This window comes from Schistocerca gregaria, unplaced genomic scaffold (genome assembly GCF_023897955.1).
Source record: "Schistocerca gregaria isolate iqSchGreg1 unplaced genomic scaffold, iqSchGreg1.2 ptg000691l, whole genome shotgun sequence".
Lineage (NCBI taxonomy): Eukaryota > Metazoa > Arthropoda > Insecta > Orthoptera > Acrididae > Schistocerca > Schistocerca gregaria.
The window spans coordinates 38,473-57,634 of NW_026062071.1; the positions used below are offsets into that span (position 1 = coordinate 38,473).

General features: G+C 32.6%; 1 protein-coding gene across 1 annotated transcript; it reads left to right on the top strand.

Annotated features, from left to right (window-relative positions):
* The first annotated feature begins 12,740 nt into the window (after positions 1 to 12,740).
* Positions 12,741 to 17,541, top strand: LOC126319986 (uncharacterized). The gene is made up of 3 exons (XM_049993722.1): positions 12,741 to 14,338; positions 14,398 to 14,556; positions 14,636 to 17,541. Exons 1-3 carry the CDS (start codon positions 14,102 to 14,104, stop codon positions 14,936 to 14,938), a joined length of 699 nt encoding a protein of 232 aa, XP_049849679.1. The 5' UTR covers positions 12,741 to 14,101; the 3' UTR covers positions 14,939 to 17,541.
* Positions 17,542 to 19,162: the final 1,621 nt, after the last annotated feature.

Below are 19,162 nucleotides of genomic sequence, written 5' to 3' on the forward strand. Positions count from 1 at the left end.
TATCTTTTTTATATTATCTATATCTACCTACCCTTCTATCGTCTCTAGTCACATCACTTACACAAAAAATCCCTATGTTATATCTATAGACTTCTCATATTTTCATAGTATTTTTCATAGTATCCTACATACTCTCAATCTCTATCGTACTACCTACACATACACAAACCCTATCATAACTATTCTCACATTTTTCAGTCTCTATCAACTATCCGTACACTTCTCATTATATCTTATTCATACTATCCATATCTATTCTATCTAATCAATTATCTATTCCTATTCATATTATTTACATTCTCTTTCTTATATATCATACTATCCACATATACGCTTCTACTATATCATACTATCCCCCACACATCCCATCAAAATTATCCACATTCTGTCAATTACACTATCCATATACTATCTCTCTATCATACTATTCACACTTTTCTCACCCTAAAATGCTATTTTATACCTATTCTTCTAAATACCACCTCTATTTCATGCATCATCTCTATCTTACCTATCTATATTCCCTCTATTATATTATATACGTACTCTATACATGTATACCCTCACACTATCGTATCGTTCATTTGTACAGATCCATTGATACTCACATCATTGATTCATACTATCCTTCTATTCCACATACACCCACATCTCAACACACACCTCATCCTATCCACATACTCAAAACCATATAATTTATGTTATTCATAAAATTTACACATATCTATACATTATCACTCACATATTATCAAATCTGAATTCATAGTACACACGTACCTCTACACATTCACCCTCTCTTGAACACTCTAATACACATCCTCTATTTTACCCCATTCTATCCACATATTCTCACAATTACATTACTCACACTATCCACATACATAATCAATCACATTATTGACTCATATTGTCTACATACTCCCACATACAATATAGACGCATACACACACATCTACATACACCAATTCTTAAATATCACTAATTCAACATATCAATCTATTTCAGATCCTTAGACAATAAATGTATCTCAAATTCTCACTTCAATTCTAACTCTACTTCTTCTAGCACCTTCTATCCCAATATCCTTCCACGACATATTCTTCATAATGTCTCACTATTTTTTAAACTCATTGTCTCAACTCCGTTCCATTTTTTCTCATATATTCATTCTATTTCTCATCTCTGCATATCCTCTCATATATATTAAACTATATAATAACTAAATCTTTTATTAAGTGTCAATATTTTAATTCAAATTACCATCATTTTATTATCTCCGCATATCTTGTCTATCTTGCATAAACACACCATAATTCCAAATTCTAATTTAGCATCATTTCTATTTCAGCCACAAGAATACCAACAACTATTTTCAATCCATATCTGTAGAGTATTGAATCAACTTATGATTCATTTATGGGCTAGTACTACATTGACAGCGCATAATGTTATTGCACAACCTGTTCACAGGTCTAATCAAGCATTTTTTCTTACTAATATGTGGAGATAATGTTGGATCACCCCATTTTAAGTTTAGAGCTTGTTTTGTTGAGCTAATAATCATATTTACCAAAAGTTTCAGACCACTGTGATTGGGAGTGTCACCTTCAAACTCATTCTCTCGCATTTTTGAAATTCTGAGATTAGTTAAATTACCAATTTGATTTGGCATGGTCTTGCTCAACTCATTAAAATACACGTTTAGAATAACCATCTTAGTCAGATTGCTAATCTTAGATGACAAACTACCATTTATACTGTTGTTCTCAAGATTCAAACATATCAATTCTATCAATAAGTACAGATCATCAGGTGTCTTACTAGACAGACATATGTCAGTTAATCCGAAACTCATTAAATTTCTCAATTTCTTAATATCGTTACTTAAACTACCAGAAAATTTGTTTTTTGATAGAATCAGATGCTCCAAGTAGACCGGTGAATATAGACCGTCAGGTATCTTACCAGATAAATTTAAATCATTTAATCCCAGACGTATTAAATTTCTCAAATTCCTAATATTGTTACTTAAACCACCAGAAAATTTGTTATTTCCTAGAACCAGATATAGCAATTTGGACAGTGAGTACAGAGCGTCAGGTATCTCACCATGCAAACCAATATTATTTAATTCTAAACTTATTAATCCTTTCAGATTCCCGACGTCATCACTTAAATACCCACTGAAATTGTTCCTTTGTAAATTTAAATATTTCAATTTGTCCAGCTTATAAATTTCATTTGGAATATTACCTCTCAGACCTGTGTATACCAATCTTAAGTTCTATAACTTATTTTTAGTTGTTCTAATGTTTATAAGAAAAGCAGATAGCTTCACCTGTTCTAATTTGACACCAATGATCTGACTATTGCTATCGCAAGATATTTCCGGGTTATTGCAATTATCGTTTTCCGAAATTATTTCGCCAATGTTGGTAAACAGCTTGTTCAGCTCGACCACAAATATCCTTGAAGCGCTATTATTCGACTCAACCGAAAATATTGCTGAAACCTTAATTACTATAATCGTTGTTATCAACAAATTACTCATCGCCCCTATATTTTTTTCAAACCAAAGGCTAATATCAGATATATATAAAAATATAGATCCTTTTGATTATAAATGTTTATAAAATGCATTTCGAGTATAATCGGAATATCCTCGAACACATTCTAAATATTATTTATCTATGGTATATTATAATTGCAGTATTATTATCTTTATCTATCATATATTATGTTATTACCGTCTGATGTATTCATTATACATTAATAGACATATATTATAAATTAGGATATATAAAATTTAATTTATTTAACCTTAGTTACCATAAATACTGTTTCCTATATAGCTATCAGAATCACTAATATTCTCTATTTCAGCCTTGATATATATCATCTTGTTGTTATTAATATCATAAACACTAATGATATCATATATTTATCATTTCTATATTTATATTAATATTTCTATATCTCATATATACTTATGCACACATAATTTCAATAATGTTTTATAATACACAATATGCTCTGTATGTTCTTGTTTTTATTATGACATACTGCCATATATCTATCTTGGCTTTAGCTTTAATTTTCTGCTTTTTATTAGTATTAAATAACAACTATCTATTCAGTATTATTCGTTCATGATTTGTGTTTCTCTTACTTCAATTCGTCAAACCCTATCTTATATATCAAATATCCTATTTATGGATACTTAGAGAATACTGGTCATATTACTATTACTGCATCACTAAAATGCGTTCTAATTATACAGTCTAATGACGTAATTAGACGGCACTATCGGTTTTTAAATTAACTAACGCCTTTTTAGACATCTGTATCGGTTATCAATCGTTTACCTATATTAATTGATTTATTTTATTAGTAACAGATAACTGTTTACGTTCTATAATTTTTATTCAATTATGTCATAGAATGTATCAATTTACTATTCAATTATTTTTTGTATTTCCTTATTTTCTAGATACTGTTTATTTATTTATAAAAACTGTGCAACTGTTTGTCAAAAAATCATATCTCTTCTGCAATTTCTGTATTATTTAAAACTTCCGTAATCATATTATCATCTACTAGTTTTTGTTTAATTTTTTTTGTATTAAAATGCTCATTACAACGCTTTTTTTATCATTTTTTTATAAACGATTGATATATGTCCATTTATTTCCACTCACTCTGTAATCATATCTATTATTTTAGTCAAGGTATTTAATTACAATATATATAATTTTATATTTTTTTCATTTTTTTATATTCGTTGCTACTAACACTATACACATTTTTTATTATACTTGTTTCCAGGCTAAGCTATTTTTTCTATAATTTGGTTAGTGTTTTAACTATAATTATTTTTCAATTGAAATATTCTCATCTTCTATATTATTAGAATCACTAGATAACTCTGCCACATACACTCATTTATCATATTTATCTGTACCATTTAGGTAAGAGCACTCAATAGTGTTATATAAGTTATTTAATAGATTTATTCAATATATCCCTTGTATAATTATATATATCACAATTGTTCAATTTAATTCTACCATCATAAATATAGAATTTCTGTCTTCGTTCTATTACAATATCAGAGCTTTCTATGCTTATTTAACATTCTATAGTGTTATTGTATTCAATTATAACTAAAATATCACTATCCAGATTGATATTTCATTTCCATTATTCTATATCCTTCAACAACACATTACTGTTTATTTAAAATTACATAATTCTAAAACATTGTTATTTTTGTGTTGACAGTTTGTTATTATTCGTTATTTTGATTTTCTATTTTTCGTTAGTTACGAACAACCTCTATATTTAACAATCAGATTTTTCCATTATTATTCTATTGTATTCAAACTGGCTCAGCATAAATAAAAACACTGTGTTTTGTGTACGATTGCTATTAAATTCCATTTTAATACTGTACTGAGTAAATTATACATGTTGTCAATGATATAGATACAGACCATTTTTGTTAATCATTTTAACAATCAATCTTTTAAATTCAATTTTTTTAATATTGTTCTGTATACAAACCTCACAACCTAATTCTATATCTTAAGTTTATCCATATTATATAAACATATATGTATACCTTCAATCTTTTGCTATATATTATATTTTATTATTATCTATTGTTCTCGTATTATATTTATCCTTCTACTATTCCTATACTAATACTATTATTACGTGTTTTTTTACCATACTATATGTGTATATATCGTAATTTATAAATGGTCTGTTGCCTTATACCTCATAATATAAATTTATAACCATATTTTTAACAATTTTATAAAAAATTTTAAATAATGATCTAACCATTAAACTGGATGTTATAAACATATCTAATCGATAAAACAATAGTAAAAATCGTGAACGAATTAACAATTAAATTTTTAGTCCTTTAGTTATTTACTTATTTAATCGTAGCTAGACTTCAATCGTTCTGCATCCATTAACTAAATCGATAAACAAGAAACAAAACTTAAGCATATCAGTATACAATCTCTTTTAAAAAATATAAAACACGTTGTTATGTTAACCTGGGGCCTTACCATCACCCTGCTCTATCCTATCCTACATTTTATTATAATAATATCATATATTTTCCCATAATATCTCCCCTATCCTGTTCTATCCCATACTATCAGACTTTATTATCACATTATCCTATTTTATATATCCTAAAATCTTGGTTTTTATAACATTTAAAACCACTTTATGTTACATCTCCATAACTTTTATCTGCTTTTACCATCTTATTTACTTTAAAATCAACCAACCATCTTTTACAGTCTTATATCCATATCTAGACATATTCTTTTTCATCTTATCATGTTATCTCACACCGAATCCTCACTATTGCGTACATATTTAAACACACTCTTCATCATAACTGACTACCCTACACATATTGAATCTCACGTCATATTATCCACAAATCCTTCATTACATCATATTATCTTACACCCCCGTATACTCTTAATAATATACACACACTCTTTATCATACTACCCATACACATAACCATACATACTCACAACACTATTCATGCACATTCAAACTTTATCTTATGTTCCTATACATCCACACACTCACAATACTATCTATATACATCTTATACCACATCCACGCATTCCCTTATCACATCATGCTATTCATTCCTGTTCTGTCTAATTTATAATTGCCCATTCGCACTATCCGCGTCTACTCAATCTATTCCATGACTATCTAGATATTTCAATTTATATTATATATAAATATTCTCTTTTATTACTTTTTGTATTATCCGTCAATCTTTTCTCAATACCCTCTACTCAAACTATCTCTCTTCATTCTCTATTCTCACTATCTTGTCCTTGATATTTTTTATTTATTATACCTCAATTAATACCATTTTGTTTTCTTTCTCATCTCTTTCATTATTGACTACACTTTCTCCCTTCGTAAGCCTTCATTGTTAACCATTTCTTGCATCTCCATCTCATCAATATCACAGCATTTATATGTCACCCTATATATATTCTAATTTTACTTTTTTATCTATCCAAAACTCTAGTATATATACCTCTATTTTTATTTTTATAGTATAAACATATCTATCATCATCTCTTTCACTAACTCTATTCATATTCTATCATTCTTATACACTCATTTACACTGTCTGGCCCTATTTACCTACACATCTCATTCATATTCATCTTAACCACCTTTTTTATAACCCTAATAAATTCACATAATAAACAAGTAGCGATAGTAATATTCATAATATCAATATAACATATTTATACACCCTTATATCATCTTACTCTTTTTATTCCATCTAACCGAATTATATCTTGCTTATTTCAATCAATGCCTGCATCACAACCACATATTTTACGCTCTAATCTAAAAACAATAACTCTTCCTCATTCAACCCTAAATTTTTCCTACAATATTAAACAATATCACATAATCGACCAAACTCTCTTAAATAATAAAAAATCTAATTTACACAATATTTTAATATCAACAAATCCTATATCACAACATTTCATTCTATGATTGATAGCGTTAATTCAACATAGAAAACATATACAATCTATACTAAATACTTATGCAACAAACATCTCAAAAAATTCACTTTAAAACCAATTCTATTTGCTCTGACGCCATCTATACTAATAACCTTCTACTACACATACTTCATAATCCCTATTTTTTATGTTATCTCTTACATTTCAATTCCATTTGATATCTTCTCTCTTATACACATTCTATTTGTCACATTTACCTAACCTCTTACACACATTAAATCATACAATAACTACAATAGCTCTTAATATAAATATCAATCTTTTAGTTCAAATAGTCATCATTTCATTCTTGGGATTCTACATAATTTACTCATTATTTTGTATACACACATATCATAATCCTAAATTTTTAGTATCACCTCTATTCCACCTCTACATACCACCATCACAACAATCATCTTCATTCCACGTGTTTAGAAAATTATGTCAACTGATGGTTCAGATATAGGCATATTGCTGTATTTACACCGCGCAATATTATTGCGTAATGTATTCACAGGTCCAGTCTGTTTTCTTTATTAATAGATCAAGATAGCGTCGCATCATTGCAATTAGTATTCAGATTGTGTCTCGTTGAGCTAGTATTCATATAAATCGATTATGTCAGACGATTCGGATTAGGAATGTTACTTTCAAACTTATTTCTCTCATCTCTAAAACTCTGAGATTAGTTAAATTGCTAATTTCATTCTGTATAATGCCGATCAATTCATTAAAACACAGATTCAGGCTATCTAAACTAGTCAGACAATTAGTCTTAGGTGAAAAACTACCATTGATACAATTTTTTATAAGATTCAGATATCTCGATTCTGTCAATGAGTACAGACTATCATGTATTGAATCAGACAGACTTGGTCTATTTAGTTCAAGATAATGTGATTTACTTAAGCTTCTAATCTCATCACTTAAACCAGTGCTGGATTTGTCCACTCTTAATCTCAGATATGCCAACTCAATCAGTGAATAAAGACTATCAGTTATTGAGCCAGACAGGCTTGATTTATGTAAGTCAAGATCCAATAATTTACTTAGGTTCCTGATCTTGTCACTCAAACTACCACTAAATTCGTTCCCTTCTAATCTCAGATATCACAATTTTGTAAGTTCCTATATTTTACTTGGAATATTATTTTTCAGATTCGCATACATCATTGTTAAACTCTATAATGTATCTTTATATCATTTTGTATCTGTAATAATACCATACATATATCATCATACATCATACTATATGTTTTATATATTTACCATCTATTCTTATTCTCATTTTATTCTCATATTGTTATACCTATTCTTCTACCCCTCATATATTTATTAATACGTGTCATTTATTACATAAACACACACTATATATAGTCATATGCAGTATACATAAACACACACTATATATAGTCATATGCAGTATATAAATAGAAAGAGTGTAGTGTAGAAATGATAAATATATAATAAGTGATAGAACAGATAATGTAGATAATTAATAATAAGGAGATGAAAGATAAGCGATAAAAAATGAAAAACGGATGCGATAAATGTAGAAGATGCATAGATAAATAATAGTAAATAAGTAGTTCTAAGTATCTATATTATAGGCAATCATGAGAGGTGATTGTGTAGGTAGGTAATAAAGTTTATAGATTGAAGAGAGATAATAAGAACGTGAAATTTTATTTGTATATATAGATAGATGTATGAAAATATGTATAAATAACATGTCGAATAATAAATTGATAAAAGAGCTGAAAGAGCGAAAGAAAAAATAAGGAAATAAATAAGGAAATGAGACGAATGGTAAGTAGGAAGTAATTACTGATAAAGATAAGAGAACAAATGTATTATAACGACAAATATCCATAGAGCAAAATAAGATAGGAAACGACGAAAAGTAGTGAGGTATGAGTGTATATGGTAACAAGTGCTTTTTTTTGTAGTCTTAAACCACCTTTATCAATGAAGTTTCTTTTCAACCTTTGATGTCAATGGTTAACATTGATGCTTAACTAATTTCAATGTAGTCCTCCATATGCGGAGATGTTGCACAAAAAGCGTATATTATGGCTCGCTTTATACCAAAAAGATGTAAGTCACACTACTATTAATTACTATTAGATTAATGCAAATATATTTTGCAATGAGACTAAAGTTCTACCAAAAGTTTTTTGAACAATAGAAATTTTGTATTACGTACAAGGAAAATATACAATACACGTTGTAGTACCTTAAATTAATAATAAATTTGGCTAAAACGCATATATATGCCAATATTAAATAAAAAAATTTCTCAATCAATAAAATCAATAAGCTCAACAACTGTGATAAGTAAATTGCAAAGCATTTCATCATCTAGATTATTATAATATTCACTGGAGAAAAGAAAGATGGTAAACAGCAGCCGATTTGTACAAAATAAAGTCACTGGTTTGTTGATACTATGTATGATACTAGTCCAGACTTCAGTCTTTTTAATCAGACTAAATGACGACTCTGTGAAGACACTTTTGACCGAAATGAACAAGCCGTTCGTCGATACTGATGAAATGATTTCAAAAGACAACTATTGCAATGATTGTAAAATACTCTGCGTTGATAATAAGATCAATGGAGTTTTTTAATTAATATAAAACTGCATACTTTTCCTATGTGCATTACGACGACCAAAGATACAATATAAAATTTATTGATAACAAAAGTGGATTTGAAGGGTAATTTTCCGAGAGAAATCTACGAACTAGCCGAATTGAAATGTCTGGATCTACAAGAGAACTATTTTAAATTTTTTAAGTGCAGATATTGAGAGGCTGAGCGAATTAGTGTGTGTATGTTGAATTAAGCGGTTCAGATGTCTCTGGTGAGATATCTGATGGTCTGTATTTACTGACCTAATTGAAACATCTGAATTTTAATAACAACTATATCAATAGTAGTTTGTCGACTAAGATCGGTTGTATGAATGAATTGGTTAGTCTAAACCTGTGTTTCAATGAGTTGAGTAGCACCATACCGGATGAAATTACTAATTTAACTAAGCTCAGAGATTTAGCAATGCAAGAAAAAGAATTTGAGGGTAACATTCCTAATTTGAGTGGCCTGGCAAGTTCAGATAGAGTGAAGGGTTGTGAATTATAGGTGAGATGATGTAATAGAGAAATTTATACTGGAAAGGATATATATAAAGTTCTAATGTGTGGGCAGTATGATACAGTAGAAGAAGAGCAGGCATGAATAGTTACGATAGAAAATGTGTTTATAACTATGGTAGAGGATATATATGGATAGTTATGATAAATTACGATGTTATCTAGATATACATTAATTGAATACATTCATATTAAATAATAATATTGTATATTTTAGTACAGTATTAAACATTATAAATATGCCAGTTGAAATAGTTAATTCAATATTCAAGACTATATAGAGCGGAAACATAGAAGGATATATAGTAAAAATCGTATGATTAAATATCTGATTTAATAGAAAAGCACAAACAGACTCATTAGATAGATCTTAATGTAAGATCACCTGGATTTGAGTTTAAAATTTACTTGACAGACAATTCTAGTATATTAATACAACAAGGTAGAAATGTTCAATACGTCTACCATTTGAGATCTTAAAATCTATTGAACATTGTCTAAATATTAAAAATGTTCCAAAGAGTATAGATAGCGTTAAAATAACAGATCTAAAAAACAATAGAGAATATAGAATAAGATGTATAGAAATAAGAGGAAGAGAAACCAGTGAATAAATAAATTGAATAGAATACGTTTAGATAACATGAAAAAAATACAGAGGGATACATCATAAGAGAACAGTGATAAATAATAAAAGTAAAGATTGAAGGATATCAAATTATACTAATAATAGCAATAAATAATAATATATGATAAAATTAGAATAAAAAATATGAAAGACAATGTATAAAGAGTAAATGGGAAAAATGAAAATGAAATGTTATAAAGAATAAAATAAGAGAAATGAAATATGATGAGTAATTATAAAATGAAGAATAAAAGATAGATCTAAATATAGAAATGTAAAATAAAACAGATTGAAAATAGACTGTTATAGACAAACACTGAATATAAGGGGTAAAAGAAAAAAAATAAAAGCGTAGAAGATATACAGTTTGTCTTAACAATAGAAAATATAAATTTTGTATTAGATAAAATACCTAACTAGTGAATGTTATAGTTGAATTCTGACTGAGAATCAAATATTGCATAACAGAAGTGTCTATATTTGTTTTTTTGTCTTGAATAATAGACAATTGGCATAATAGAATTATAAACGCAAAATTTAAATGTGTTAATATATAATAAAGTTACTAAAAAATCATATAAACTGTCAAATAATAACAATCTAGACAAATCTAAATATGCATTATAATCAAATAAACTATATTATTCTATGTTATTGAAATTATGAAAGATTCTAGATTTGATAAAACATATAAGTAGATTAAAATATCGTATAGACAACATGAAGTGAATTATAAAATATGAACAATTATTGTGAGTACAAAGTAATATGATGTCTCTGAATGATGTCAATACAAAACCTGGCAACATAAAGGTTATTAACAAAATAACAAAAAATATATAATGATACTAAATTATATTATTAAGATAGTTTTATTATATAAATGGTATTGATATAGATAATGCATAACAAAGCGCTATGATTTCAGAAAATAGTTTAATATATCTCTTTGTACAGGTATATATCGTTATTTCAATAAACCCGGAATCACACTCGAACCATATATAGACAATGTATTTATATCAATGATTTAGGTTATCCGTTTAATATATATATAGCTGTTTTATAAATAATAAAATAATGTTACGATATGTTATTAGAGATGGTATAATAATGATCGTATGTGTATATAATAGATTATACCATTATCTAAAGCATCAATGATAACGTGTTTATACCATAACTTTGTTTGATCACGGTTCAGTGTGTTGTATCAGTGATGACATTTTGTAAGAACAGATTCATATATATTTAGTATGTCATAAATCATCCCTGGTGTAAAATCTCATCTGCCCAGCTCGGTATTGATATTTGTAATAATCACGGGCGTTATCTGAGGATAATAAGATCATGCCAGATTGCATTATATTATTCTTGTCAAATATAATTCAGAGTCTGGTCGATTTCTAAGTTTGTATTATATAGGTATAATATACATTAGGCCATATTTTATACATATATTGCTATAGGTTGGCTATGTTTGTTCTACATATATTCAAAAATATTATTTGATGAAAATATATTACATCCATATAGTCTCTCATTAAGTCGATAATAAATAATTAATTAAATTATGTTTACAGATGTTTACAGTTATGAGTGTTAATATTTTTGTTGGTTTGATTAATATTCGTTACAACAAAAGAGTTAATATATGACTAAAATATTTTTTTAAAGGATAGAAAGTGTAGAGATTTTAATAAATAGAGCAGCCAGATTTAAAGCACTATTAGGTAATATATAAAGAGTATAAGGAGTATAGAATATTGCATAAATATTTGTATTACATATATGTACGATATAATATGAATTGATAAAAGAATATAGTGTAGATAGAGGTTGGGGGATTATGGGTCGTAAAGGATACGTAAACCTGCGAAGTATGAACATGAAGAATAAATGTGTATAAATATGTAGATAGAAAGGAAATATGAAAGATTGAGTTTAAATTTAAAGTAAATAAAATAGAGAGAGATATACGATGATAGAATATATAGTATAGGATAATAGAGCAATGGATATATGAAAAGGTATGATACAGTGAGAAACGTACAGGTAATATGAAAGAGTTGGAGATGTGTATGGATAGTGCGATAGTATTTAAATGTGTGAGTAATATGTGGATATTACAATAGAGTGAGGAATGTGTAGATAGTTACGACAGATTGAAGTGTATATGGACAGTATAAGCAGGAGGAGATTATGGGTTGGATAAAGTGGGTATGGATAGTGCAATAGATATAAGATGTAAATAGTATAGTAGATGTTGAAGGCGTAGATAGAGTATAGTAGAAATGGTATGATAGAGTGAGGAATGTGTGGAGAGAGGCATTACAGAGTACTTGTGAATATTTATGATATATAGAGTAGGTTCAGACATGAATATAAAAAAATGTAGAAGATTGAATTTGAAGTGAACAAAATTGGATATATAATATAATACACTATGGTAATGGGGGATAATTAGATAGGATAGTAGGAAATGGTAGTGTGATAATGTGGGACGGATGGTACGATAAAGTGAATAATAGGATAGGTGAGAATATTGTGATGATAGAACGGGTAGAGATATTATAGAGTGTACTATGTGTGGGATAATATAGTAGCGCTTTGTGTAAGAGGAGGTATGAGAGAGAGCATGTGTGTAGAGATGTATGATATAATGAGTATGTGTAGGGAAATATAGTAGAGTTTGAGTGTGCGTATAAGTTATAATGAGAGGTGTATGAATAGTAGTATGGTACGAATTAAAGTATATGGATATGATATAATGAGGGGTATATCGACAGTATGATAGCATTTGAACGTGGATAATTATGAATAGAGAAGATTGTGGATTATAAATTGGATAGAGTAGGAGTGGATAATACGATAAAATGAAGCGTGTGTGGATAGTATGATATTCAGGAGGATAACAATAGGGATAGAGTGGTTTTGAAAGGTTTGTGGGTCAGAGTTACAAGATGGATAGTATGATACAGTGAGAAATAAGTGTGGGTATAGATGTATATAAAAGATTGAGTTTATTTGAGCTCAAAGCGAATAAAATAGATATAACGTAATGTAGAATGAATTAGGATAATAGGACAGGAGTATGATAGTGGTGAATAACACGATAACAGAATAGGGTAAAGTAATAGGGTCAATATGATTCTAATGTTTATTATGATGTCTCTAGAAAGTCAATACTATTTTCCATGATTTATCTTAGTCGTATTTACTACAATACTCTTCTGACGCAATCGAGATAGGTATTGAAGATTGAATCAACCTAGCACAACTTTCAACTGAATCAAGCAATATATGCTGCTAGCTGTTATCTAAATTATGGGTTCATTCGACAATTTGTTATTTTGGCCAGATTTTTATTTTATAGAAGAGCGCTTTTGCAAGATTATCATGGCATTCGACAAGGCATCAACGTGCAGCCATAAACAGATCGACTCGGAGACAATAAAGTTGTTCGAAATTTTACCTGTCCAAGAAGCCAATTTAATAATTCGCAAATATGTGTCGACTTGGTTTTCAATGTGTCTCAATCTTCTGTTGCTACTCAAAAACTTAAACCTGAATTTCCAGTTAGAAGGACTTATATCAGGGATTTCGAGAGTTCGTCAACAATGTATATAGTGTGTTTGTTGAAATGGAACATAAAAATTTTTTTAGTATTTTAAAATCAATTGTGTCGTTGGCATTAGAAAGAGGAAGAATAAACCGTGGATGGTTTTATCATGCTCTTTGGTTTTCTGTACAGGTCTCATAGTAATACTTCAATGTCAAGTTTCAATTCTTTGGCATTCCGCTCCTATTCTCCGAGCAAAACATTGGGTCTTTTTAAAAAATTCTGGAAATTTGACCGCAGACAGACACAATATCCAGAAGTAAGATACAGCAAAAAACATGTTTGGGTTAAAAGATCACTCGAAAATAATACAATCTATCAGCTTGGCATTTCAGACTATGCGAAAGTATGTGTACATCCAATGTGTATAGACCAAAGGCAAAAAATACTTAATTCTTCTTGAAGGAGTTTTTGGCACCGTACCCGAAAGTTATGTTCCAATGCGAACAGGGGTCCTTTTACTTTTCTGGGGACACTCTTGCGGTAATAAGATTTTGGAGTCCAGAGCAATATTTGAAAGGACAAACAAAGTTGTCGAGAATTCGGTGGCGTGTAAGAACGCCGGTACGTACCTTCTTTTGTCAGATGTGTTACGCTTCTGTCATAGCGACGATTTGACTAGGAGCAAAAACTGTTTTTTCAGCTTAGTGGCGTCGTTAGTTCATTGAACTGTGAGTTTTTGCATTCCCATACGGGATTTGAAGCCGATCCCGATCACGAGCAGTACTTGCTCAAGATCCACACCAACAACTCCGACGAATGGGATCGCATGTTCTCTTTCGAAGAATACAACGAATATTTGAAAACGGATAAGAGCCTACATGGCTTGAAAGAAATTGATGAGGCCTGGCCTCTCAGGTTACCTGGAGACTTGGTAATACATAGTGAGGGCAAGGCGCATCAAGAACAGACGAGAGAGAGTTTGAGTGACTTGCAAATGAAATGAAAATTTTAAGATCAGGGAGCGTCAGTTATAGAGTGAGGAATCTAAAAAAATCAAGCCTTCTCTTTTTATTAATAGCTCTGCTTTTCACACTTTCCAAATACCATGTTCTGTGCAATATTTTCAAGATCATGTGCATTTAAGCGTGAAACTGTTTTTGGATAAGCTGAAAGAAGCGAATCACGTAGGCCTGCACCAAACTATGGTACTGCGAGAAAGTGTTTCGGAGAAAAGCTAACAGATAGGCGAGATGAACTTGGATGAAAAATATCCACTTTTGGAACGATAAGTAGTAAGGGAAGTCGATGATATGCTGTCGTATATATGGCTTGACGTATTGTTGAACAAATTCACAGAACCACCTCAGCAAATGCTTGAAGTGAGTAATACAAAATCGAGAGACAGTGATACTCAAACTGTAAATTAGTCTTACTGCCCTACATTCGAATTTGTAATAGACAGTCCAAACCTCTCGACCGATACACGCTAACCTCTGAAGGGTTCCTTGGTAGGGTGCGAGTTGTGCCCAAATTGCGGTACCCCATTTGTCTAGGGTGGCGTGAACTAATTTTAGTCTGTCTTGGATTGAATAATCGTACAGGTCGGATGACACTTTCAAGCGTTCCCAAAAAGAACACAGTTTCTGTGTTACAAATGCGCGTTCCGAAATGAACGACGAGACGTGCCGGAACACCTTTGTGCTCCCATCAGATATGCCTGAGAAGGCGTTGTTCAAAACGATCCACGCTTGCCCATGCTGGTCTGTTGCCTTTGTAGCCAAAGAGAAAAAATGAAATACCTGTATGCTCATGAGTAACAAGAGGACCAAAAAAGAAGAATACCATATGACACTTTTAAGTACACACAAACAACTACTGATTTGTATTTTTGCCTGACTGTCGATTGTCTCTATATTGCTCGCGCGCCCTTCCTTTTTTTCTTGTTGACCAGACGACCTTCTCAAGCTCTCCAAAATACCCCACCCTTTGATTTCCTGAGCTACCGACTCGCCTTCCTTCTTCTCTCGTGTCTCTACACTCCTCCCCCCCCTCGACTTCAGCGATCCCGAATCTGTCTGCAAATCCCCCGTCGCACTTCCGTCAAACGCGTCGTGCGCCTCTTTGCTCAGCCACTGGTCTAGATCTCGCAAATAAATCCAAGCATTTGCTGGAACTCTGCGTTCGCATCAACGCTGCCATCCCCCTCATCAGTGATTCAAACGCTGTCTTCTTCTCTAAATCTGCCTTTTTTCCCTGCAGCGAGCGTGACACCTCATAAGCAGATCCGCCAAACCCCTCGCCTTGCTCGCATTCACCCAAACGGATTCTTCTTCTCCCTTCACTCTCTTCGCCAAGGTCGCGCCCCGTATCAATCACCCCTCTGATCGCCGTCAGACAACGCGTCGAACGCTAGCACGTGAACGAAATAACTAAACGCCAACGCCGAATTGTCCAAAATCCGACTAAGGTACAACGCCAACTCAAAACACAAGCCAGTAAAAAACGTCTCCCATGCCGAATCAGGACGCGTTCTAAAGTACCCCAAGCGAAAACGAACAACAGACCACCCAGTCGTCAATCCCGTCGATTTGAAGGCACCCCACCCGTGACGAGACCACCACATGAGGAAAAATACATAGTGTTAGCAACAATATATACAACAGAACGCAGACCTAAACACCCCCGCACAGAAGATTCTAATTGAGAGTGAGGCAAATCAGATCGGCCTTTCCACTCCTCAAAAAAAAATGCGTAGCCAAATACCACACAACATTTGTACTCAACACGGTCAGTACACCCAAAACAGCGATTTTTAACGTGCATTCGGTTTTTCCTCGTCTCCATCAAACGGACAATGCTTTCCAAGCGCTCTGGCTGTCTCTGAATCCCCACCTTAACAACAAACATCCATCCATTTCTATACTTGTTGATACGCTCATCCTTCGCGTTCTCCTCTACGCTCCTTTCCATCTCATCCAATGCAATTCTCAAACCCCGGACCCATTCTTTCTTCCTCGCATTCTGGTCTATCCAGGCACCAATGGCATTCTCCGCCTCCCGGCTAACACACTCAAACCCGCACCCTTCAATCTCATTTCCGTTCGCCTTCTCTTTTACTTCTCCCGTGCACCACCAAGCCTGCTTTTCCAACTCTTTCACCAACTGAACCACGGAGACGTCTTGCAAATCCGCCCCTTCTTGTTCAGGTTTTTCAGCATCGCATTCACCTCCAACATAGAACCCTGAGTATTCCTAACACTATTCAACGCCGGGAAATTAGACGTTCCGATAGGCACTGCAGCCGCCACCAAAGGCGACGAATTCAACGCACCACACTTCCTTCTATTCTGTTGCTTCTCCCTATCCAGCTTCTCGAAATAATCATAGTCATATTCGTATTCGTATCCATCGTTCGCTTTCTTCTTATTAGTCCTCTGGTCAGAAACAGCCAAGTCTTCATGTTCCCCCACTTTGCCCTTCTTCGCCAATTCGACCCTCCCTCGGGCTCACCTGGCGAAGGTTCCGGACATTTCTGACGAGCTGCACGCCTTCGGCTGCGAGTTTAACAAAACGTTTCCCTCATTCTCAAATGCCAAAGAAAAAAAATTTACTCTATGGCGTCTAAAATCCCTCCCACTCTGCCCCAACGATGACGCCATCTTCCACACCTTGTCCAGATGTGTCAAATACGACCTGTCGAGTATACCGCCATCGACGCAGTTATCGCCAAGATCAATTCAAATGCACACCAGTTTTTTTTCAATGTATGCGCATATATTCGCAACCCACAAATTGAACGCCAACCCACAATATATGTGCATTTTTTTTAGTTTCTCAGATCACGGGTCATAAACAGAGCCACTCGCTTGAAAAACCAAAAGTACCATCACCTCTCAAATCTCCCAGCCTACGTACTCTCGTAGTGATATGCGTGACGCCCGATAAAAACTTTTGACAAAAGTTATCCAGTGGTGTATAAAAGCGAGTTGTTTATATACAACAAAGACACAACTAAGAGTAAACTGTACGTAGATATAACCAAATAATTAAAAAAAATATTTTAAAACCTACACCTCTTAAATATATAAATTGTGTGCATACTAAGCTTGTATGACACAATCTATACTTCCGCCAGTTCAACAAAAATTATTTTTCTCCCATCTCTCTCTCCCTCTCAACCCATCAATAACTCTCTTCTCTGCCAATCGGGCTACCCCTTTCTTCCACATCCCCTCAAAAACCCTCTAACCAGTTCATCCCTAAACTTCTCACCTTATTCTCCTCCGTCCACTGCCAATTCCAAGCAAAAATCATCGGCCAAATCCCCTCCCTCTCTTCTAACCTGTAACCCCACTCATTAACCCTATCCTATCTTCTTCTAAGCCAGAATCGCGACGAACCTTACCTCTCAATTCGGAGGTGCTTTTTTCAGCCTCTTCCTTGCCCTCCAAACTGCGTTCTTGACCTCTGGAAACTCATGTTGCACCAGCTTTCTATGGATGCTATTCTCACCCCTTTTCAATGACCGTTTTTTGAACCCCCCCATCTGCATTTTCCCCCTCTCTCAACGCGCACAGCCCTCTGCACCATTCCCCCCACCCAGCTAGGTTCCGCTCTTTTCCACTCCACAAAGCATCGCCTCAGAATCATCTCTCTTCGCACACCCGCCTCTATTCTTCGTCAAATTCAATCCCCTTGCGTCTCACTACTGATTCACTGTAGAATCAGAAATCGTAAGCAGAAGTCTATTTGCAATTTCTATCGCATTTTTCGTGTCTGCGTATTGAATGCGATACACACTCCTTCGATATCTTCGCTCATTGTTTTTCCGCTGCCACCTTCTCTTTACTTTCCTCTGCGCCTCCTTTTTTAACCGAATAACTACACGCTTGTGTGTATTGTCCAAGTCCACATTTTTAGATAACTCTGATATCCTCACCTTCCATGCAATACTCCAGACGTCCCTCAACACGACTTTTTCCAACACGTTTTTCTTCAAATGTATCACATAAACGTTCGAAATCAATAAAATGCTGTCAGCCGTCATCTGCTCGTGGTAAATGTAATATTCCGACTTAAACCTTCCCCTCGCAACTGTCTTCAGCAAGTACTGCCCCTTCGCTGCATACTCGTCGTATGGCTTCAACAAGCCATCCGGACCAAAGCATCGAGGATCCCTTGTACGTAAACAATCATTCCGCTCTTCTACCACACACTGAATGTCCTC

Bases quoted from the DNA above. Each gene is read 5' to 3' on its own strand.
- LOC126319986 (XM_049993722.1), top strand. From the start codon at position 14,102: ATGCTCTTTGGTTTTCTGTACAGGTCTCATAGTAATACTTCAATGTCA. The intron at 14,339-14,397 runs GTATGTGTACAT...TTCTTCTTGAAG, and splicing joins GCATTTCAGACTATGCGAAA to GAGTTTTTGGCACCGTACCC. The intron at 14,557-14,635 runs GTACGTACCTTC...CTGTTTTTTCAG, and splicing joins GGTGGCGTGTAAGAACGCCG to CTTAGTGGCGTCGTTAGTTC.